At 42.4% G+C, this 25234-nt stretch overlaps 1 protein-coding gene across 1 annotated transcript in view; it reads right to left on the bottom strand.

The window, feature by feature from the left end:
- ADCY10 (adenylate cyclase 10) overlaps positions 1-25234 on the bottom strand; it is a 219639-nt gene that overhangs the window by 84104 nt on the left and 110301 nt on the right. The window contains exons 13-18 of the mRNA XM_081946448.1: positions 23853-24006; positions 19401-19593; positions 19017-19103; positions 17569-17852; positions 16352-16488; positions 14734-14853 (exon numbers count right to left, since the gene is read on the bottom strand). Of these exons, the coding sequence (XP_081802574.1) occupies positions 14734-14853; positions 16352-16488; positions 17569-17852; positions 19017-19103; positions 19401-19593; positions 23853-24006 (975 nt within the window). The remainder of the gene's footprint in view (positions 1-14733; positions 14854-16351; positions 16489-17568; positions 17853-19016; positions 19104-19400; positions 19594-23852; positions 24007-25234) is intronic.

Raw genomic sequence — 25234 nt, 5'->3', positions numbered from 1 at the left:
AGATGTTTGGAATCCCAGACCAACCTCTTCACCCAAACGTGAGTCAATCACACACACACCTTCACTAGTGAAAGCTGCAATGGACTGGAGGACTGGAGTGGAGATAATTACTCCTTCCAAAAAGCGATAAATGAAATGACTCATTACCCTGCAACTGAGTTAAAGACAGATTGGTGGTGGAACAATACACCTGGTGTTATGTGGACTATCAACAAGACAACTGGTCGGACTTGCTACCCTTCACCGAAGTGGCATACAACAATGCAGTTCACAGCAGCACAGGATTAATGGTTTTTCAGATTACCAGTGGCATGGAATTTGTTGCCATGACTGAGCTGCCTAGAGAACCTCCCTCCTCCATGAATGGATGGATGGACACGCTAAAGAAAGGATGGGAGAATATGAAGAAAGCTCTAGCAGATGCGGCAGAAGCCTACAAGAAGCAAGCTGATAAACACTGCTCACTCCAAAACCCCTTTCATGGGGACAAAGTTTTTGTATCTACCAAATACATGAAATTAGGAATGCCAAGCAAGAAATTTGGTCCAAAATTTCTAGGTCCCAATAGTGAAGATAGTTAACCCAGTTCCAGTTCAACTCAGTCTACCCAGAAGTCTAAGGAAAATTGACCCAGAATTTCATTGTAGCTTGTTGAAGCCAGTAATTGGATCCAGCATAAGAACATCCACCCAAGCTTTCTCCCCTCCTGTAGTGATAGAAGGGGAAACACAATCTGAGGTGGAAAAAATCATAGATTCCAGACTGAATAGGGGTGGCTTACAGTATTTAGTGCATTGGAAGGGTTACCCTTTGTCTGAAGCTACTTGGGTGAAAAGCTGGAATCTAAAAGTGGAGAAGTTAGTAAAACAATTCCATGAGAAGTTTCCCGATAAGGCAAAGGGTCCCCGTGGTGGGGAGGGGGAGAGGTGGTTAATATTGTTATGTTAACTTTTATGTTATTCTCTTTTCAGGAAACATTTTTCTTCTGAGGAGAGGCCGCCTGTCAGGCCTGCTGTTATATTCCTTTTTATGATCTTTGGCCTGCCACACTCTCTATTATTTCATTATGCTGTTTCATTAGTGTAGTAATTGGGAGGGGGAATAGAAAGGTGTAGAATTGTGGAACGTGTTGTTGTCATTCCTTTCTAGAAACCCAAGGTCATCTTTTGTTTCCGCACCTCTGCACCTGACCGGAACCAGCTGGGTGGAGATGCCAGCGTGGCTGAAGAAGATTGGACCATGTGATGGATTTATGGGTGTGGGGATAAGATCATGAACTTTCAACTGGGTGGAATCCCAGGAAGCTTTTAGATTTGGGATTCCACAGATGTGTCAACATGTCTGTCTTATTAAATTGGAACTTTAAGGATAGCTCTGCCTTGGACTCTGATTTAATTCTGCATGATATTTGAAACGCTGACAACCAAATCATCTGCAAAGGCCTGAATTTTATACTCCTCTCTTTTAATTTTAGTTCCTCTTATCTCTGAATTTTGTCTAATTCTTACGCAGACTTTTAAGCTTCACGATAAAGAGCAGAGGTGATAGTGGGCAACCCTGCCTTACTCCTTTCATTATTTTAAAGGTCTCTGTACTTTCCCCATTTAATAATATATTTGCCTCTTAGTTAGAGTATATCGTTTCTATTAATCTTTCAAATTGGTCCCCTAATTTCATTTTCTTAATTTGTTGCCTCATGAATTCCCAATTTAAATTGTCAAATGCCTTCTGTGCATCCAGAAAAACAAGTGCCACTTGTTTCTCTGGATGTGCCTCATAGTACTCCAAGATATTTGCTACTATTCTGGTATTATTCCGAATTTGTCTTGTTGGGAGAAATCCATTTTGGTCTGGATGTATATAGTCATTTAATAGATTTTTCAATCTCTCCGCTATTATTGTTGTGAATATTTTATAGTTGGCATTTAACAAGGAGATTGGCCTACAGCAGTGATGGCGAACCTATGGCTCGCGTGCCACAAGTGGCACACGGAGCCATTTGTCAGGGCACGCGAGGCGCTGCCCTGTCAGCTGGCCAGCGCGCATGCGCGTGCTGGCCAGCTGACTTCACCTTTTTAAAAGCCATTAAGCTTCCTTCAGAATGCTTAAAACCACCCTCCGAGCAAACCAGAAGTGACTTCCGGTTTGCTTGGAGGGTCGTTTTAAGCGCTCCGAAGGCTTCAGGGACTGTCCAGAGGCTTCCCTGATGCCTTTGGAGCGCTTAAAACGACCCTCCGAGCAAACCGGAAGTCCGGTTTGCTCGGAGGGTGGTTTTAAGCGTTCCGAAGGCTTCAGGGAAGCCTCCAGATGGTCCCTGAAGGCTCCTGGGAGCCTCCGGGGGGGCAGGGAGGCTCTTTTTGCCCTGCCCAGTCTCCTATAAAGCCTCTGGAGCCTTGGGAGGGCAAAAAAAGCATGTAAAAATGGGGGGGTCGCGCGTTGTGCGCGCATGCGCACTGGGGGTCGCGCATTGCATTATGGGTGCGGCACACCTGCACACAAACCCCCTGCGCTCCCCCCACTTGTGGCACATGAGCCAAAAAAGGTTCGCCATCGCTGGCCCACAGTTTTGAATCTTTTTTTTATCTGTACCTTCTTTTAATATTAATGTAATATGTGCTTCCCTCCATGAATCCGGTATTTTTGCTTTCATCAGTGCTTCATTATACATCTCCAACATCAAGGGTTCTATCAATTCGTTCAATTCATCTATTATTTTATGCCATTCTGCTGGAAATCCATCTGCGCCTGGAGTTTTATTATTTTTCTGTTTTTGGATCGCCTGTTTCAATTCTAGTTTTGTTATTTTTTTTGACAACATTTCTTTCATGTCTTCTGTTATTATGGTGTTTCTTCTCCGTTCAGATATTCTTTTATTTGTTTTTCATCTACATGTTCCCCTTTATACAGATTCTCAAAGTACTTGTATGCAAACTTTTTATTCCCTACCATTATATGTTGTAATTCACCAGTTTCCTCTTGAAGTTGATATATTAATCTTTTTTCTCTCTTTTCTCTCAATCTGTATGACAACCACCTCCCCGGTTTATTTGCTTGCTCAAAGAAGTTTTATTTTGTTAGTTTTAGGCCCTTTACCATTTCTTCCTGGTCTGATATATTTAATTTATGTTTTGCTAACATCCAATCCTTTCTAATTTTGTCATTCTGTGGCTTATTTTGTAATTCTATTTCTAAATTTTTAATTTACTCCTCTAATTTCTTTTGTTGTGCCCATTTATCTTTTTGCTGAATACTTTTTCTTTTTGCTATCAAAATTCCGCGGGAAATAAGCTTTCATGGTGTCCCATAGATTTTGTATAGATGTCTGTTCTTTTGTGTTTTCCTTAAGGAATAACTCCAATTCATTTCTACATTTTTGAATAAATTCTTTTTTTTTAATATTTGCAAATTTAACATCCATCTTCGTCTAGTTTTTTTTCCTTCCCAAATTATTTTAATGGGGTTGTGATCTGCCCATGTATTTGGTAATATTTCAATTGTATGTATTTCTGCCCCAATTTCCCCATTCATCCATGCCATATCAATCCGTGACCAGGATTGATGTGGATTGGAGTAAAAGGTAAAAAAAATTTTTTTCTGGTTTCATTTTTCTCCAAATATGTATTAAATTTAGCTCCTCCATCATCTCAAGCAAGTTGTTGGTAGTACTTTTTTAAAATTTTAGCTTTTTTGTCACTTATGTAATTTTTTTTACTGTCCACTATGGCATAATAATAATAATAATAATAATAATAATAATAATAATAATAATAATAATAATAATAATAATAATAATAATAATAATAATAATAATAATAATAATAATAATAATAATCTTTAATTTATAAACCGCACCCCTTCCTAAACAGGACTCGGGGTGGTGTACAGTCATATTAAAACAGTAAGAATACAGAATATAGATATACTTAAATATATAAATAGGTAAACGGAGGAGGAGGGATATGCACTGTACAATATTTAAATTAAAATACAAATAAACATTAAAATTACCCTTAAAAACTACCCAATAAGATGTTTGCCAGGAGGTTAAAAGTGGGACTATAAATCAGTTAAGCCAGCTAATTGGAACAGGTGGGTCTTGAGCTTCTGTCGGAAGGAGCGGAGGTCGGTAGTAGTTCTAATATCGGGGGGGGGGAGGTCATTCCAGAGGGTTGGGCCCATCACAGAGAAGGCTCTACTCCTGGGCGCCGCCCGTTGACACTGCTTGGTGGACGGCACCCGGAGGAGTCCCTCCCTGTGGGAGCGGATTGGTCGCAGGGATGTGTGAGGTGAGATGCGATCCCGCAGGTAACTAGGTCCTGTGCCATGGAGCGCTTTGAAGATAGTAACCAACACCTTGAAACGCACCCGAAAAACCACAGGCAGCCAGTGCAGCTCGCGCAGGAGTGGTGTTATATGGGAGTATCTTGTCCTCCCCATAATAGCCTGCGCGGCTGCATTCTGAACTAGCTGTAGTCTTCGGGTGCATCTCAAGGGGAGCCCCATGTAGAGAGCGTTGCAGTAGTCCAGGCGAGACGTCACCAGCGCATGAGTGACTGTGCGTAAGGCGTCCCAATCCAATAGGGGGCGCAATTGGCGCACCAGGCGAACCTGGTGGAACGCTCCCTTGCCACGGCTGCCACATGGTCATCCATCGACAGCCGGGCATCAAGGAGGATGCCCAAATTGCGCGCCCGTTCCACGGGGGGCAGTTGTTCGCCCCCTATGGCCAGCGATGGGATCCACTGGTTGAACCGGGACGCCGGTAGCCACAGCCACTCAGTCTTGGAAGGGTTGAGTCTGAGTCTGTTGTCCCCCATCCAGACCCGAACGGCTTCCAAGCACCGGGACATCATTTCGACGGCCTCGTTGGGGTGGTTTGGGGTGAAAATGTACAGCTGTGTGTCATCAGCGTACAGATGGTATCCAACCCCAAAACCACGGATGATCTCACCCAGCGGCTTCATGTATGTGTTGAACAGGAGGGGTGAGAGGACCGACCCCTGCGGCATCCCACAAGTGAGTGGCCTCAGGGTCGACCTCTGCTCCCCTGCCAACACACATTGCGTCTGGTCGGAGAGGTAGGAGCAGAACCACCGCAAAACGGTGCCCCCCACTCCCATCCCCTCCAGCCGGCGCAATAGGATATCATGGTCGATGGTATCGAAGGCCGCTGATAGGTCTAATAGGACCAGGATAGAGGAACAACCCCTATCTCTGGCCCTCCAGAGATCATCCACCAACGTGACCAAGGCCGTCTCCGTGCTGTGACCGGGCCGGAAGCCGGACTGGCGCGGGTCTAGATAGTCGGTTTCCTCCAGGTGACGTGGGAGCTGTTGTGCCACCACACTCTCTACAACCTTCGCTAAAAAGGGAAGGTTGGAGACGGGACGATAATTAGCTAGCTCTGCCGGGTCCAGGGAAGGCTTCTTGAGTAGGGGCCTCACCACCGCCTCTTTCAAGGCGACCGGCAAGGACCCCTCCTCCAATGAAGCGTTCACAAGACCCAGGAGCCAGCCTTGTGTAACCTCCAAGGATGCCAGTACAAGCCAGGAGGGGCACAGGTCCAATAAACATGTAGTGGCTCGCAGTCGCCCACGTAACCTGTCCAAATCCTCAGGGGCAACAGAGTCAAACTCCTCCCAGCATGGTGCCTCAAGACTTGATTCCGACGTCTCCCCTGGTCCACTGAAGGGGGCCCATCCACTCCGGATCTGAGCGATTTTGTCCTGCAGATATTCCCCAAACTCCTCTGCTCTACCCTGCAAAGGGGCTTCCCACGGCCTCTGTGATAAGAGGGAGCGGGTCACCCGAAACAGGGCGGCAGGGCGGTTACCTGCGGACGCAATAAGAGCGGCACAGTGTCTACGTTTGGCCGCTCTCAGTGCCACAAGGTAGGTCCATAAATAGGCTCTTACCTGTGTTCGGTCAGATTCGGAGCGTGAGGACCTCCACCTGCTTTCTAGGCGTCTCTTGTGGCATTTCATCACCCTCAGCTCCTCGGTAAACCAAGGAGCCAGGGTGGTTCGTTGCCGCAGGAGAGGCCGCAAAGGCGCTACCCAGTCCAAGGCCCCAGCAGCTGCCCTATTCCAAGTGGCTACTAGGTCCTCCGTCCGGGAGCGGGTCAGGTCTACAGGAAGTGGCCCAAGCTCCGTCTGGAACCTATCCGGTTCCATCAGTCGCCTGGGGCGGAACCATCTGGGACAGTCTGGTTCCGCCTCCCCGCGGTGGGGGGTAGCGCCGGGGAAGTCGAGCCGGAGAGATAAGTGATCTGATCATGACAGGGGTGTAATAACCAAATCCCCTATTCCCAGATCACTCGTCCACTGTCCAGAGACAAAAACAAGGTCCAGTGTGTGCCCACCTTCGTGTGTGGGGCCCTGAATTAATTGGGTCAGGTCCATGGCTGTCATGGAAGCCATGAACTCCCGAGCCACCTCGGATGCTTCGCCCATCGATGGCAGATTGAAGTCCCCCATAACCACAAGTTTGGGGGTATTAACCGCCGTCTCCGCGATCAGCTCGAAGAGCTCAGGCAGGGCCGCTGATGAATAGCGAGGAGCCAAGTATACAATCAGCAAGCCCAACTGCCTCCCCAGGCCCCATTTCACACCAAGGGACTCACACCCGGATATCTGTGGCACAGTGAACTCCCTCGGTTCCAGACTCTCCCGTATAATTACCGCCACCCCACCACCCTTACCCAGGGTCCGCGGCTGATGGAATGCACGGTAGCCTGGCGGGCACATCTCCACGAGGGGTAAACCACCCTCGTGGCCCAACCAGGTCTCCGTTATCCCTGCAAGGTCCGGCTCCCCCTCTGAGATCAACTCATTGATGAGGGGGGCCTTGTTAACAGCGGACCTTGCATTGCAGAGCATCAGCCTCAGGCCCTGGCTCTGTAGGTCTTGGCCAAAGGCGCTCCTATTATAATAATCTCCTATTATACAATTATTCCTCAATGCAATTTCTCTAATTTTTTTCGTTTAGTTTTTTATGAAAATCCTTCTGATTTTTGTTTGGGGCATATATTGCTACCAGTAGTATTGATTTTTGGTTTATCCCTATCTCTATCATTAATATTCCTCCCTTTGGGTCTGCGTAAATTAAATTTGCCTTTATCCCATCTTTAGCATATATCGCTATCCCTTTTCTCTTTTCTTCTGCTGATGCTGCATATAATTTTCCTAATTTAGGCCATTCTAGGTATTTTATATCTTGTTTTATAATGTGTGTTTCCTGTAAGCATATTATATCTGCCTTTTGTTTTGTTAATTTTGCCCAGATACACTTTTTTTTTGTTGGCAAATTTAAACCGTTAATATTTACTGACAATAATTGGATTTCTTCTTCCATCCTCCTAATTCTCTGCCTGTCTTTATTTTTAATTAACTCTAGTTTCTTTTTCGGCTCCTTGTTTTTGGTCTCATTTTCTCCTCTCTCTGTTCCTCTTTCTCCTCCCTACTACTTTCTCCTTGTTCTCCTTTCGTTGTTCTCTGTTGTTGTTCTTCCTGGCTTCTATATTCCAACTCCTCCTTACTGCTCTGTTCCTCTTCCGGGCCTACTAGTTGCTCATATAAATCTTGTGCCTTCTCTAGATTGTCAACTTTAATCCTTTTCTCCTGCCAAGTTACCAGCATCCCTTCAGGTACCAACCACCTAAATAGTATATCTCATTTAATCAGTTGTGTCACCAGAAATCGATAGTCTCTCCATTGCTCCCTCACTCTTCATGGGATTTGTTTCAGGGTTTGTATCTCTTTCCCTTTGTACACCATCGTCTTGTCTCTTGTTATTCTATAAATTATATCTCTCAGTTTTTTCCTCGTGAATCTAATGTGTACTTCTCTAGGCAATCGATGTCTTCTGGCATCATTAGTGCTTATCCTGTATATATCATCCAATTCATTTAGGATCTCATGCTTGTCTCTTTGTAACATCTCTGCTATTAATTCCGACATTATCATTTGAAAATCTTCCTCTGCCTCTGTTACGTTCTGGAATCAGAGATAAAATGCTGTACGATCCATTTCCAGGTGGATGAGGGAGTCTTCTAAGTTTTTGGTTGATGTTTTCATCTGCTGTTCAACTAAGTCTATTTCTTCTCTGTTTGTTCTGTTCTTTTTTCTACTGCTTTTATTGACTGTTCATTTTTTCCCAGTGTTAGTTGTATTATTCCCACTTTATCATCTAATTTCTGTATGTCATTTTTAACTTCATTTTTCATTTCACTCATCTCTATTTTCATTTCATTCATGTCCATTTTAAATTCACTATGGTTTTTAGCTACTGCCTCTTGAAGCTTGGTCTTGGATGGTTAGCAATTTCTTGGATGGTTAGCAATGCTGCCTGCACATTTTGGATATTCGATCCGGAATCTGATTTTTCCATTGTAGCCATTCCTTCTGTTGACCTTTGTGATGCTGGAGAAGCAGTCAATACCTTTGCTGCTGGATTTACAGTTATCTTTTTCCCGGCTTTCAGTGATGTTGTTGTGATATTCACCATCTCTTTTAAAATTTTATCTTGTTTTTAATACATCTTAACTATTTTCTCCCTTACACTCTAATCTTGTTTGAGCGATGAAGGGGATGCAAAGTTTGGAAAGAAACTTTGGAAAGAAGCTTGGAAAGAAGATTTAATTAACCAACAGACATAAATCAGAATCTGGAAAAAGCAGGAGGGGGAGGAGAAATGAAAGTTAAAAGCATACCAAGGAGATTTGCTTTGTCCAAGCCTATCTGAGTTTGTTCTAATTAAAACATATTTTAAACAACTCTAATCAATGAGAGGTGGAATGTAACGAGAAAAAAATCAAGAAAAAGCACTAGCCTGGATTTAAAACTGGATTTAAAAATATCAAGCTGTATTGCTGGAAACTATCAGTGAAGCATTTGCCGGAGGAAAGAACAAAGAACAAAGAAAGTGAAGTGATTAAGATGTCCCTCCCTTCTCTTCCTCTCTATGTTAGCTGAACCAAAATATACATCTGGACCAGAGTCTCTCTGTTTTAACTGAACTAGAATATAAGTTGGACTGGAATTGTGAAATTATAATCAACAGTATAACTAACTGTAACTTTGGTACTGGACATTATGGAAAGATTAGAATTTGAAGAGTTCCATGAAATGATAAAAAATATACATAAATCGTTAAAATTAAGTTTAAACAGAATTTTGAAGCCAGAATCTGAGGAGAAGCAGGAAATTAAAGATGGGGAGGGTAATGAAATGGTAGAAATGGTGGAAAATAATAAGCAAATAAAAGATTTCACTGGGCTTGATTGCAACATAGGGAAAATTGAAAAGGGAAGAGATGTCCCAATAAAGGGAAATAAAAAGCAGAAAAAAGATTTTCACAAGGAAAACTGAAGAGGGGGGGGGTATGTCCTAACAAAGGGAAATAAAAAGAAGATAAAGATTCCACTGGGCTTGACAGTAGCTTGGGGAAAATTGAAAAGGGTGGACATGTCCCATCAAAGAAAAGGGAGATGACAGGAATACAGAATTGGGACAAAAGACTTGTAAGGGAAAAATCTGATATTTAGAAATTGTTATGGGGAGATTATAAAGTTAGGCATGTGGTTTACATCTTAACATGATAATTAAACTGAGTTGCTAACTGATTGAACAGGATAATGGAAAGATAATTAAATATAAGTTAAAATATATGAAATATTCTTTTACATGATGAATTAAACTGAGTTATTAATTGATTGAATATGATAATGGAAAGATAATTAAATATAAGTTAAAATATATGAAATATGAATGCATATAGAATTCTTAAGAAGATGGACAAAGTGAAGTATGTATTGCTTGTTATTTTACGTAGCAGATCAATGGAATTGTAATGAACATTGAGCAGCAGGGATTGTTATTTAAAGACAATCAAATATAAACTGTTAAGATATGGAAAAATGGAGGGGGAACATGAAATATACTTATAAGGAGAATATAAAGACAGATTAAAATTTGGGATGGGTAATGATATATAACTATACAATATTATGATGAGAATAGCTGGGAATTGTAATCAGGTCCACATTCCAGACTAAAATAAGTGGGGGGGGGGTTAAAATATAATTGTTATATATGTATACTTTTTTTCCTTCATTGCTTAAAAAAAGATGTTAAAATTAAAGAGGTTTATTGATATGAAATTATAAATACCATCAACATAAAATGGAGCTTGCTCAGAGGATAAGAGGGAGTGTGTGGAAGATAGGGGAGAGATAAGGGAAGAAGAGAGGGAAGAAGAGAGGGTAAGGAGAGAGGGTAGAGAGGAAATAGGAGGAGAGAAAGGAGTGGAAAGGGGAGAGAGGAAGGGGAAGTAGAGAAGAGAAGAATGACAGAGGGTAGAAAGGAGGTAGGGGGGAGGAGGAGAGAGGGAGAAGAAAGTGATGGACAGAGTAATATGGTGTATGGAGAGCAGAGGAACAAATAATCATTTTTGGGAGTTGATGGTAAAGATGAATTGTTAATATTTAATAATATAAAATAATGTTGGTTATGTAACATTATACATGTGGTTATGTGTTATGAAAATGAAAAAATAAAAAACTTTAATTAAAATAAATAAATAAATAAAAGAAAATGGACCCAAGAGTTGTTCCCCAGATGGATCTTCCTTTCTTAAGCAATTTAAGAGCACCGTCCTTCAGACTTCCCTCCCTGCTTTTTCTTTTCTTTTTCCTGGCAATCTATTGTGGACAGCCAAGCAGAACTGCAAGAGGTATGGGGGCCCAACTTCAACCAATTTTTTTAAAAAAGAGGGTGCAGCCCAAGACTATGCAGCCCACTCCTCACCCCACCCCCAAAAGCGCCTCCTGTTGGTCTTCCCTCCAGGGAGGGGAGCAAACGAAGATGATCAAGGGAATCCCCTCCGCTTCTCCTCCGTTTCTCCTCTTCACCCATCATCCCATCTGCACGGACCTCTTTGGGGTGCTGGGCTTCTTGGACCTCTTTCCTCCTCCCCCCCAACATCTGCTCTGATGGCAATTATGGCTAAAAGCAAAAGGCGTTTGGAAGCTGCAGCTGCCTCCCCCTCTCTTTTGCAGAAACTCCTCTTGCTGCAGAATTGGGATCGCTCTATCTTTCCTGTCTTTCAGCTCCTCTTGTCTAATTATCTTCTCCTGCCCCCCTCCTCCCTCCTACACAGTCTCAGTTGCTGCTTGGAGGGGGGAGATTTCTGGCTTTGCAGGGCTGAGAGGAAAAGGGGAATAATGAACAAGCCCTTCAAGGCTGCCCACCCCTTGGTGTTTTTACAACCAAATTCTTCCCCCCCAAACAGAAGACTCCCACCTACCTGAATACTGCATGGCAGAGCAGGCTGGGCCCATAACTAGGAAACATCTGGGGGAGAGGCTGCAGCAGCTCTGTGTGAACGGAGGGAGAGGAAAAAAGTTCAGATTCTCTCTGCTGCAGCACATAGCGTTGAATGCTATAGCAGAGAGAAACTGAACTTCCCCCCCTCCATTCACAGAGGAGGAGCTGCTCCCTTTATGCCTTCCCCTGGCCCCCTACCTCCCAGGGGTAAAAGTACCTGAAAGGGACAGGCAGGCTGCCACAGCTCCCTTCCAAGCAGACTCCCAGTCCCTTCCCTTCTTTCTTTCTTTTGGCAGTTGCAGCAGGAAAAGAGAAAGTGCTCTGGTCCAGCTGCATCAAGCTGGTGGATTGCCCACCTACTCAGAGCAACCATGCAGCTCACCTCCATTGGCTGTCTCCCTGGTGATGGATGGGTGGTTACGGGCACTCCACCAGCTCGGGTGCAGCTGTACTGGAACAGTTTCTCTTCTCCTGCTGCTGAAAGAAAGAAAGGGAAGGGAAGGGACTGGGAGCCTGTTTGGAAGGGAGCTGTGGCAGCTTTCTTCTCACTTTCAGGTACTTCAACCCCCAAGATGGAGGGGGCAGGTGGGTCCATAAAGGGAGCAGTAACTCCTCTGTGAATGGAGGAGGAAAATTTCAACTTCTCTCTGCCACAGCATTGAACGCTAAGTGTTCCAGCAGAGAGAATCCAAAAAATTTTCTTCTCCCTCCATTCACAGCCTCTCCCCCACACGTTCCCTAATTATGGGCCCAACCTGCTCTGCCATGCAGTATTCAGATGGGAGGGGAGTCCTCTGTTTGTGGGGGGTGGAGAATTTGGTTGCAAAACACCAAGGGGTGGGCAGCCTTGGGGAGCCTGTTCATCATTTCCTTTTTCCTCTCAGCCTTGTAAAACCAGAAATCTCCCCCCCTTCCAAGCAGCAACTGAGACTGTGCGGGGGGGGGGGGGGCAGGAGAAGATAATTGGACAAGAGAAGCTGAAAGCCAGGAAAGACAGTGTGATCCCAATTCTGCAGCAAGAGGAGGCAGCCACAGCTTCCAAAGGCCTTTTGCATTTAGGCAGGGATGCTGGCTGGCCCTTGCTTCCCTTACCGCTCATCACCGACACCCCTTTGGCCTGCCAGCTGCAGCCCTGCTGGGTGGGTGGGTAAAGGAAGTGGATGGGCGAGGCAAGCATGGTGCAGACTGGTGGGACGAACAAGCAAGCGGTGACTGGGTGGGTGGGGGGAGTGAGCAGAGACAGGCCAGGGGACTCACTGTATTGGTACTTGGGCATGGCCATGCCGCCATCGGCAATGGTATGGTAAGGTATGAATGATTTCCACTACCGGTCCATCGGTACCGGTTCATACCAGTCAAAACCCACCTCTGCTGCTTACAACTCCTCAGGGCCTTGAGGAGTGCAGAGAGTTGAGGGCAATCACCAGAGGGTCAGAACATATGCTCCGACATCGTCCCAACACACGTTTCCAGCGTGCACTCCTATGTCCCAAAGTAGGATTGAGTGGGTTGAAGGGAACAGGGGGAAAGGTAGGAGGAAAGGAGAAGCCTGGCTGGCTTTCCTTTGGCATCTGGCAAGGGAAGACCAAATACCACCCCCTGCATGGCCTGCTCGCTGCTCTTGCAGCGCCATGCACTGCACAGCGAAAGCATGCTTCACAATAGGGGAGACTGAATCCTCTCCTCCTTCTGCAGCTCATTTAACTGTGTGGCAAGGCACTGTGAACAGCAGTTAGATTAAGCACGCTCTTCACAATGTGGGACACCCTGTCCCCTCCTCCTCCTGGAGGCCATTACAATACAGAGCATATGCTGCAGCTCGGTTGGGCCACGTCACAGGACGGAGAGCAAGTTGTGCATATCCCTGAGCCTCCGAGGTGCAAGCAAATCTAAGAAGCACCAGAAAAAGCTTCTGTGAGATAAGAGGCAAGTACAGGGGTGCTTCCCTCTTGTTCATAGTGAGTCTCCATCCCTGTCATCACCCTTGCCTTCTAGCTTCATTTATCTGGAAATCTGAAATGACTCTTGATTTTAAATCATATAGTAAAAAGCAACCAAAGAAGAAGAAAGAATATCAGGGGAAAAACCCCAACTTTTGCCTGTTTTTGGAAACGGTTCAAGAGGGAGCATACACACACATGAGAGAGGGTGGGAGAGGGAAGGAAAGAGAGGGAGAAGAGAGAGAGAGTTGAGACAGAGAGAAGGGGAGAAAAAGAAAGAAAGAAAAATGAGCAAATTATGGAGGGCAAGAATGAGCCAGATGAAAAAGAGAGAGAAACGAATGAGCGAGAAAGGAGAGAGGGGGAGAGAAATGGGAGAGAACTGGAGGGAAAATGAGAGAGAGGTAAAAGAGAGGGAAACAGAGAGAAAGAAAGAGTGGGGGAGAGTGGGGGAGGAAAAAGAGAAAAACAAATGAAAGGGAGAGAAAGGGAGAGAAAGGGAGAGAAAAATGAGGGAGAGAAAAGGGGAGAAAAATTGAAATGAGAAAATGATGGAGAGAATGAAAGATGAAAGAGAGAAACAAATGAGAGAGAAGGGGAGAGGGATAGAGAAATGAGAAAGGGAAAAGATGAAAAAAATTGAGAGAAAAGGAGAGAGAGAGAAAAAAAGAAAGAAAAATGGAGAGAGGAAGTGAGAGGGAGAGAAAAACAGAAAAGAGAGATGGGGGGAATCATTTCGCTGGGAGCCACAAAACCTGGGTAGGCATGGCTGGGGCAGGTCATGTGACTGGGTGGAAATGATGTTGAGTTGGTCATGCCCACCCACGTTTTGTGGCTCCCAGTGTTTTCTTTTCAGTAGAAAATGGGTCCAAATGGCTCTTTGAGTGTTTAAGATTGCAGACCCCTGCCCTGTATGCCATAAGGACAGGTTTTGAGGGATCACCTATTTCCCATGGTTTATGCCTGGTTGGTATATGCTGACAAGATTTGGCACATTCTATGTTCCTTCGTACAGTGCCATCTATAAACACTAAGAAAGCATGCCTTTTCTGTCATGGCATCTGTCATCTGGAATGAGATCTGCCCTGAAATCTTCAATTGGCTGTAAGGCCTTGAACACTTGATTGTTCTCCCAAGCCTTGAGTAAAGATGGATGAAACCTCTTGTTGGATGGAATTTTGTCTCTGTTTTTGTATAGGATCATCAGATTTCATCTTTTTTATTCTATAGTTTGATTTTTTGTATTCATTATATTGTCAGTTACTTAGAGTCAGTTTAGAATTAGGCAGCACCTACAATGAAATAAATAAGATTTCAAATGTTGGAAACTCACCATGGAAAAATAGTGCTATCTGAAGCTTTGTGTTCAGAATATCTTAGGTTTTGCATCACCTTATATACTGTATGCTCTTAGAGCAGCTGTTTTGTCACTCTGCCTGGTGACAACAGGCACTGGCTTCATTCCGTACCTTTTAATGTTGGAGGGAGACTGATGGTGGTAAGCTTCACATTTTGCCCGACTGTGCAAATATATAATTCAGTCTCTTCGTCTAACATTTTGGATGCATGAGTCTTGAGAACAGTAGTGGCTTATAGAGGAGAATCATAAATGTTTTAGTATTAGTATTAATATTATTTTTTCCACAAAACATTCAGATGGCTATTATTTTAAAAGGTTGCAACAGTTAAAATAACTATAATATTAAATGATAATACTAAATGATTGATTAAAATATTATCATTTAACATTATAATTTAAATAGCTGCCAGTAATAGCAGGCACTAGGTTCTTATTTGCTACTGAGAAATATATGCAAGATTAAAGCCAGCATGGTATTTACTATGCTGGCTTTAATCTATTAATCATTACTATATGTCCCTGACCAAAACTCAAACCAAACCAAAGTTGTAAAATGTTTGCCAATTTTGAATGTGTTTTTCTAATATTCAAGCAACATATGGGATTACTGTAAAGTTTAACATGTCTCAGTTTATATCAATAAAACAAACTGAATGTTTATCATAGAAGCAAGGGGGGGTTACACCAAAGGTGCTTTTCAAAAGACTTTTTTCATTGAAATCATTTTGCTTCTCATCCAAAAAGCTTCTTCAGAAGAACTGAATGCTTCAGTATGCTGTCTATTCCATATTTTATTATCTTACCAAGAAGATAATAAAAGGTTGTGGTCTACTTTGTCAAATGCCTTACTTAATTCCAAGTATACTATGTCCACAGAATTTCACTGGTACACTAATTTAGTCACTTTGTCAAATAATACAATAAGGTTTGGCAAACTCATGTTTGCTTCTAGTAATATCTTTCCTTGTTTATAGGCATTTGCAGCTCCTTGTTTGATTATCTTTTGCAGGATTTCCTCAGATATTCAGGCTGTCAGGCTGATTGGTCTGTTGTTTCCTGAACCCATATATGAAGGAAATTATTACGTCTTCACAGCCTCAGTGATTTCAACAAACCTAATCCATGTCACTTTGCAGAAACTGAAGTTTACTTAGTATCATATTGGTATGTGAATCTTGGATAGGATTAACCAACCAAGAGCCCATAGTATGCATTTCCCAAAACATGTCAGACCACACTACAGAAAGTTGAATGTGGATTTCTGATTTATAGAAGCACAATATGGTGGAATGGTTAAATAGATTTATTAAGCCTACATCATCTATATTTCTTACAGAAACCTTTCCATCCTTGAAAACTAAAAAACCAGACTAACCATTTTTACTACACCTTTTCCAACACTGCGATTGCATGTATGTTGCAATTGCTGGGGAAAGAAGGATATGAACTATGAACTTCACTGATAAAAGTTCTAATTAGGATATCAGGAAGCAAAAAACAGTGAGATGCCTTCTGGTATCTTCGTGACTATTAATATTAAACTGTGTAACAGAAGAGTGATAGTTATGATTTATTGCATGACTTGCTGCTCTCTTGCTGAATATTTCAGATCTGTGACATTATTGCCATCAGATATTCTGATGCACCCTTAATAGTACCACATCATTCATAAACTGAGAATTGCTATGAAGCTATACTATAATGATAGCCAATGATCAGTAGCTTACTAAAAAGACTATCCCATTCATCCTCTTTCTCTTCATCTTCCTCCAGCACATGGAATTGAAGCACATTGTTTAAGTGGAGGTTTCGTAGAAGTTCTTCACAGTAAAATGGGTTTCCATGACTCCGTTGTATTAAAAATCTGTAAGTAATGTGGAAAGGGAGGGAGGGAGAAAGAGCAATGGGGGCAGGTAGGCAGGCAAATAGAAAAATGATCAGGTTTAAGGCATAGGGTAATGCCTAGTGCTGCATTGCAATGGTGCTTTCAACTTCCATTTCAGCAGTAGGTAAGTTATAAACATAATAAATCCAGACTTCCCTGGGCTTCTGAAACTTTAGTAGTTGTATATGAGACTACCTAGAATTGGTTGTGATATTGCAACTTCATGCCCACAGCTAGGGACCCCAGAGATTAAAGCAGGCACTGTAGATATTGCTCTCATTAGTTGGCATAGTGCAGAAGTTCTTAAACAAGCCACAATGGCATGGTCTGCAAATCTCTCTAATTTCCAAGATAAAAGAAACTGCATTAGTCTTGCATTATATATGACCCCAAAATAGTTGTGCTTTACTAGGATGGCCTGACCTATTCTTTCTGAAGTATTTTATAGATGATCTTATTAAATATTTAATATTATAAAATGTCATGAACAAAACTAGATAGACTGCTTACAGATACTGATATCTGAAGAAAAGAATCTCATTGTTATCAGAACTGTTACTATGCCTATGGCTATTGGTGTCTAATCTGCCAAGTATTCCAACAGTAGAACAATTCCTCAACTGATACAAATACTTAATTGAGGAAACTCACATTTTGATTTCTGTACATACACTTACCAAAATTCTCCCTTTCCTAAGAATAAAAGCTACTAAATAGATCATGGCATGAATATAACAGCAAAGCTGACAATTATGAATGGTGGTAGAAAATATCTGTAATATCTGTCTCTCAGGATAAGCTTTCCACAAGTGAGTGTATAACTGATAACCTGCTGTCAGAAAGATTATAGGTTTTGGCCCAAGGAGAGAGGAACAGAGAAATTTGCCAGTTGAGCAAGAAAGTCTCTTCAACTTAGAAGAAGTCAGGTAGTTTGCTTGAAGTAAAAGTTTCAGACTTGTTGATTTAAATGATAACACTTTGCATTTCCTGCTGATTGTCTTTGTCTTCAACTTAAAAGGAACAGATAAAAGATTGCCTGGGCGGCCATCTTCTACTTACGTTTCAAGTTCCCTGGCGATACTGACCACTCCAAGGTCTTGACAGGCTTTCTGAATAATTACTGAAGGACTTAATTCCCTTAGCTGAATAAAAGTTGTGCATGGACTATTCAGGATTTGGGCTGCACTGGAACAAAGTATTCGTCCCTTGTGATTGATAGGAGACAAAGCCATAACAACAAAGATCGAAACACTTTTAAGTAAGTTATCCAGGAAATCCCAAGAGGCTTTATCAATAAATTGAGCTTCATCAATAGCAAAAATGAGGACTTCCTTTTCTGCTGCCTAAAAAAAAAAAACAATAACACATACTGTGCACAGTAAGATGGTGCTATAACCAGAATTGTTGTCATCACAGCTTTTAGAATTTTTACTTCTGCTATTAAATGCTTCTACTAATGCTAAACTACACTCTAAGAATTTGCCATTTTTTGTACTTAGAAGTCTATGACCAAGGTTGTTTCCATGACTTAACTAAAACTGGTGATATTGCAAGAGGTTAATAGAAAGAATTGGACCCTACTACAGATCTCAGTTGACCATCAGTGTTTTCCTGGATCTGATCTACAAAATGAATCCACTTGCATCCAGTGAAGTACATAAAATAAGAACAGATTGTTGTGAAAAGAATAAACTCACTATGTTTATCAGTCCTAGCTTAACATTCATTCAGCAAATGTTCGAAGTTACGATGGCACTGAAAAAATCTTCCTGCCCTTCTTCTCTACATGATCATTGTGTTTGTGGCTTCTTGTGGCAATAGGAATGCTATGATCATTGTACTGCAGTGGCATGCCATACTGAAGCACTTGTCACTATATTGGGGCTGTTATCTCATGCTGCAATGCTGGGGCACCATAGCACATGGCAATAGCAGCTGTGGCTTCATATCACAGTGCACTAATGGGGCTTCACACTATGCCAATGAGATTTTTCATCAAACTGGGCCAAGTGATCAAAGCACCACATGGTAATGGGGCTTTACAGCATGGTGAGGTGACAGGATGGCTTGCCTGGCATGGACTTGAGGTGTCACTCCTCGGTGGTAGTAGGCACTGAAGAAGACACATGTGAGTGGTGATAGGCTGAGAGAGCTAAAAGCTCAGAGCTTCAGCCCAGTATAACCACCACTGCCAAAGACAAAAGGGGCAAAGATAGAGGAGTTGAAGAAGAGGCAGTCCCTTCACTTGGGAAAAAAAGTCTCAAGACTGCAAGTGATCAAGGTAAGAATGGCTTGGATCAGGGCAGATTTTTGCCTATCAACATGGGCTTCACTTCATAATAGCAATAAAGACTGCCACAACTGCTATTGCTAAGGAGGCAGTCATATGGTGCCTTAGCAATGGAGTAGCTGGTCTCAATTGTGACAAATAAGCAAGGATTATATTGAGAAACTAATGCCTTTATCCTTTATAGACCATGTTATGCACAAGGAAAACATTTACTTACATTAATCAGAATTTTTAAAAGCATTGTTTCAATCTCCTTATTCTTTCTGTCATTGTCCATTTGAGAAACCACTTCTGATGTAGGAAACTAACCAGAAAAAGAAACAAATCTCATAATTATTTGATTAATAATATTTCTGCCAGTAATATTTTCTTATAATTGGGTAATAATCTAAACAGATTTATCACATTCATTCAGTCTCCATAAAAAGAATGTTCAATTTGTAAACTGTTTCAGACTTAAACATTCTGAGTATATCTAAATCTGTGCAGCTTTATCAAGTGATCTGCACCACTATATTACCTTTCTCTAGTACTGTATCTATAACTGTTTTTCAATGCAAACATTCATAAGAGAAAAGATCTTCCATTCTTCCATTTTTACCTTAACATGAAAAAGGTTGTTGAAAAGGCAAAGATATTGTTCTTCTATAACTCCACGCAACTTGCTCAGAATGACATACTGCCTTGCATCATAAGTTTTACAGACATCCACCCCCAGGAACATTGCCATCAGTGTCCGGACAGCAAAGAAGTTTTGCCATGCATTTATCTTTGTCAGCTCCATTGCCACAACCCTGCTCAATTACATGGACAAATGAAAATCTTGACTAATCAGAAGCAAATTATTATTTCAATTTGTGCAGCTAAAGCAAAGATATCATACCAGTATTGAATTTTGGTTCATTGATTGCAGTGGAGTGGATTATACTGAAGAAGTTTTTCCTACATCATTAAATAATAAAGCATCTTCAGACTTCTAGTAATATCAGGAAGAGCTTTCAGCTCATGCCTCTCATCTGAATATTAAGAGCTGCCCTCACCTTGCTTGATTGAACATTTGTGGGGCCAATGAAACATTTCCTTAGCTCTCTGCAATAATTTTGATTCATGCAAGATATTAATAAAGAACCCAGATTAGTGTAACAATTCCTTCCAATTAGGTATCTGCCTATGTATCCTATTTAAAGTTAACTTTAAGGCCTTACTACATTGGCACAATGGCTCCACAGTTAAGATACCGGAGTTGTCAGATAGAAAGCCAACAGCCTGGGTTTGAGACCCAAGTGCCATGTGACAGGGGTGAGCGCCCGTTTTCACCTAACTCTCGCCCACCTAAGAGTTTGAAAGCATGCAAATGCAAGTAGATAAATAGGTACCACTTCAGTGCGGAGGAAACAGCACTCCATTGCATCATGCTGGCTACGTGACCATGGAAATGTCTTTGGACAGTGCTTGCTGACAGCCTTGAAATGGACTTGTGCTATAGTCAGCAATGACAAAGGAGCAGAATCTGGAGGGACTCCCTTTCCTTCTTGATGGCTTTACTAACAATAATATATGTGTAACTAATATATATGTGTCCATGTAACACTTTACTTCTTGCTTGGGTGAAAAAAAGTGGACCTGCTTCACACATGTGCAAAGATAATACATTTTATTTAATCTGAGCTAAATATGCTGGACTTCAAGAATATGAAGATAAAGGAATTAATAATTTTTAATAATGAAATAGAAAACATACATGGAAAGGAGATTACAAACATTCAAGTTGGTTTTAAAGAGATTGAGGAACAAGACACATTATTGGTGATATATATTGGATGATAAAGTCAAAGAATATTCAGTGCTTAGGAAAATGGGAACATTAGAACAGGTCATTATCCCCATGTGAATCTTATAGACAGGTCAGGAAACCACAGTACAGACAGAAACATGGCAAGACAGATTGGTTCCTGATCAGCAAAGGAAATGAGATGAGATATTTTTATTTATTCAGCATATATCATGTGACTACTTAGTGACAACAATCCTGGCAGTTCCAGTTTGCAGTCATTAATCAAATCCCAGGCAGTTATTAGGGAGGGACAGATCCCAATCCAAGTCATTCCTGCTTTGGTCTCTCACAACCCTGAGCCTTGATAAGGTAAAAGACTGCTTCCCTTCAACTCCCCCCCATTTCTGCCCACTTGGCTACCCTGCACTCTACTGCCTCCGCCAGCCCTTCGCTTTGCATCAGTAGCAGTAGCACAAAGAAGGTAGCAAGGGTCAGCTCTGGGTGGCAGGGCCAGCAGGGCCAGTGGAGTGCAGGGCAGCTGGGCCAGTGGAATGCAGGGCAGCAAGGCCACAGAGATGATGAAGTGCAAGTCTGCCAAAAGGGGGACATAGGTGTGTGAGGGGAGAGTTGAAGCATCCCTGTGATTGTGAGTAGACTGCCAAGTGCCGAAATTTTGATCACATCATCATGGGAGCACTGCAATGGCCATAATTTTGAGGACCAGACATAGCTACTATTCGTTCAATGTCACCATAACCTTGAATGACCACCAAACAAATGGTCATTGTGTGTGTGTATGTATCAGTATCCCACTGAAGTGAGTACACCCCCTCACATTTTGTAAATATTAAGTATATATTTTCATGTTACAACACTGAGGAAATGACAGTTGGCTACAATGTAAAGTAGTGAATTCACCCATAAGTGATAATGTCCAAATGGGGCCCAAAGTGTCAATATTTTGTGTGGCCACCATTATTTTCCAGCACTGCCTTAATCCTTTTGGGCATAGAGTTAACCAGAGCTTCACAGGTTGCCACTGAAGTCCTCTTCCACTCCTTCATGAAGATGTCACAGAGCTGGTGGATCTTAGAGACCTTGTGCTCCTCCACCTTCCGTTTCAGGATGCACCACAGATGCTCAATAGGGTTTAGGCCTGGAGACATGCTTGGCCAGTCCATCACCTTTACCCTCAGCTTCTTTAGCAAGGCAGTGGTCATTTCGGAGATGTGTTTCAGGTTGTTAACATGTTGCAATACTGCCGTGTGGCCCAGTCTCTGAAGTGAGGGGACCATGATCTGCTTCAGTATGTCACAGTACATGTAGGCATTTATGATTCCCTCAATGAACTGTAGCTCCCCAGTGCCAGCAGCACTCATGCAGCCCCAGACCATGACATTCCCACCACCACACTTGACTATAGGCAAGACATACTTGTCTTTGTACACCTCACCTGGTTGCTGCCACACATGCTTGACACCATCTGAACCAAGTAAGTTTATCTTGGTCTCAGCTGACTACAGGACATGGTTCCAGAAATCCATGTCCTTAGTCTGCTTGTCAGCAAACCGTTTGTAGGCTTTCTTGTGTATCATCTTCCTTCTGGGACAACAGCCCTGCAGACCAATTTGATGCAGCATGCGGCATATGGTCTGAACATTGACAGGCTGATCCCCCACCGCTTCAACCTCTGCAGCAATGCTGGCAGCACTCATACATCTATTTCCCAAAGCCAACCTCTGGATATGACGCTGAACATAGGCATTCAACTTCTTTGGTCGACCATGGCGAGGTCTGTTCTGAGTGGAATCTGTCCTGTTAAACTACTGTATGGTCTTGGCCACTGTACTGCAGCTCAGTTTCAGAGTCTTGACAATCTTCTTCTAAACTAGGCCATCTTTATGTAGAGCAACAATTCATTTTTTCAGATCCTCAGAGAGTTCATTGCCATGAGGTGCCATGTTGAACTTCCAGTGATCAATACAAGAGAGTGAGAGCAATAACACCAAATTTAACACACCTGCTCCCCTTTCACACCTGAGATCTTATAACACTAATGAGTCACACGACACTAGGGAGGGGAAATGGCTACTTGGACCCCATTTGGATATTATCACACATGTGGGGCATCCTGAAACGGAAGGTGGAGGTGTGCATAGTCTCTAATATCCACAAGCTCCATGACATCCTCATGAAGGAGTGGAAGAGGACTCCAGTGGCAACCTTAAGCCCAAGAGGGTTAAGGCAGTGTTGGAAAATAATGGGGACCGCACAAAATATTGACACTTTGGGCCCCATTTGGACATTATCACTTAGGGGTGTACTCACTTTTCTTGCTAGGGATTTAGACATTAATGGCTGTGTGTTGTGTTATTTTGAGGGAACAGCACATTTACACTGTTATACAAGCTGTATACCCACTACTTTACATTGTAGCCAAGTGTCATTTCTTCAGTGTTGTCACATGAAAAGCTATACTTAAATATTTACAAAATATGAGGTGTACTCACTTCTGTGAGAATACACACACACACACACACACACATTCTACCTATATATATTTCACAATATATATAATGTGGAAGCCTCAGCTGGAAGAAGATGACATGGATTTAAAACTGGAGGAAGAAATATCAATAACCTACATTATGCTGATTACAGCAACATGAAAAATATTTTTTTCCAATTGTGGGGAAAAGTGGGACTAAAATTAAATATAAAGGAAGCCAAACTAATAACATTTGAATTGCTAATGAAGATACAGAAATGAAAGATAGCTTTTACCTTTTTTGAAAACTATCAACTCTAAAGGAATCAGAAATCAAATATGCTATAGATACTAATACTTGGTAGGATAGCAATAAAATATTTAGAAAAGATACTCAAATACCATGTTGTGTCAATATCTAAAAATAATGGCAATGGTGTTTTTTTGTTTTTTTGTTTTGTTATACTCTATGGGAACAAAAGTTGGACTTTGAAGAAGCAGGATTTAAAAAATATGTTTGCTTTTCTATCTGATAAGCCCTTTACTAAAGCATTGAGGAAGAGACCCATGAATAAATAATTTAACACAGAAATGCCATCAACCTCTAGTGATTTCCTTTAAGGCACATAGAGTCTTAGAATCATTGACACATCATTGCTCAAGGCTGCAGACATAAAACAATATACTTGTAATGCTCATAACTGAGCCAGGACCAGGGAAAAATGAAAAGATTGGAGAGAAGAAGGTGCATTTCTGAAAATATGTAATCAACAGATACAAAAAACACCAACTTTTGCCCAGGAGCCTGTCCTAAATAGACAATTTCAGTTACTAGTTGGCTTTTTCCATATCCCATGAGACCCTCATATATTATAACATGGCTTAATTTAGTTTCTTTAAATTTTTCCAGTAAGTTTTCAAAGATATCAGTCTCCTTCTTGCGACCTGGAAGAAAATAATAAAGGAAAACAAAGAACAAAATAATTATGTTGTATACTAAAACAGGCATTTACAAAATAAGTTAACTTTTGAATGAGAAATTATATCAAATAATTACTACTGTATTGTCAGAATATTCATCATGGCTACTAAGCAGAAGAAATGTGCATCTCTGTGTATTTATCTTTCTGTGTACACAGCAGTGACGTGCAGTCAGGTGAGGCAAGTGAGGCACAGTCTCACCACTCTCATCATGAAAAAAAAAGTAAAAGGAAAAAGCTGAGCTAGTTACTGCCTCACCGTGGATGACTCTGCTTAACTGTTAAAAAAAGCTGGAAAAGGTACGTGTGGGTTGGAGGGAGGGGGAGGAATTCAAACTTCATCCTCCTGGTGCTGTGCAGGGCTTTGGGCAAAGGCTGGAGGGAAGGACCCTGGCTCGCTTGTGCTCTCCCTCCCCAAGAGTAGTTTGATTGCAGGCAGAGCCACGTTGTGGGGCCAGTGTGTGTGCTACAGCATGGCTCTTTGCCTGGCTTCCTGCCTCCTCCTGTGGTCTCCTCACTGGTGCTCTCCCTCCCCAAGTGTAGTGACTTCCTCCCCAGGCCCCCATTCATTTCTCTCTCACACACACACAGCTGGATAAAACTATATAAAAATCTAGCCCAGCTTCACTGATTACAAGTTTGAAAAGGCAATGTGGCTCCACCTGCAATCAAACTACACTTGGGGAGGGAGATCACAAGCGAGCACTGAGGAGACCACAGGAGGAGGCAGGAAGCCAGGCAAAGAGCCATGCTGTAGTACACACACTTCCCCCCAGCCTCTTTCTTTTGGAAGGCTTGGCTCCCCTCTGGCTTCTCTGCCTCTCCTGTCACCCCAGCCTGCCAGCAGGAGGTGGTGGGTGGGCTTTATTGTGTTCCAGGCATTTCCCACCCAGACAGCAGGCTGCATTTGCAATGGTGGAGGTGTTTGGGAAAGGCAGCAGGGGAATGGGGTGGTGGTGGCAGAGGAGCTGCTTTCAAGCCACTGGAAAAGATATCCAATCCAACTTTTGTGTGTGGGGGGGTTTGTTTGAGAGTGAGTGAGAGAGGGAAGGGGTAGGAGAGATAGTCCAATCCAACTTGTGTGTGTGTGTGTGTGTGTGTGTGTGTGTGTGTGTGTGTGTGTGTGTTTGAGAGAGGGGGAGGAAGGGAGAGAGGAAGGAAGGAGGGGAAGGAGACGAAAAAGAAAAAGAAAG

This window comes from Natrix helvetica, assembly GCF_964273705.1.
Source record: "Natrix helvetica genome assembly, chromosome: 3".
Classification (NCBI taxonomy): Eukaryota; Metazoa; Chordata; class Lepidosauria; order Squamata; family Natricidae; genus Natrix; species Natrix helvetica.
The sequence above is the reverse complement of the archived record's forward strand: the minus strand, read 5'-3'. Positions and strand labels throughout refer to the sequence as shown.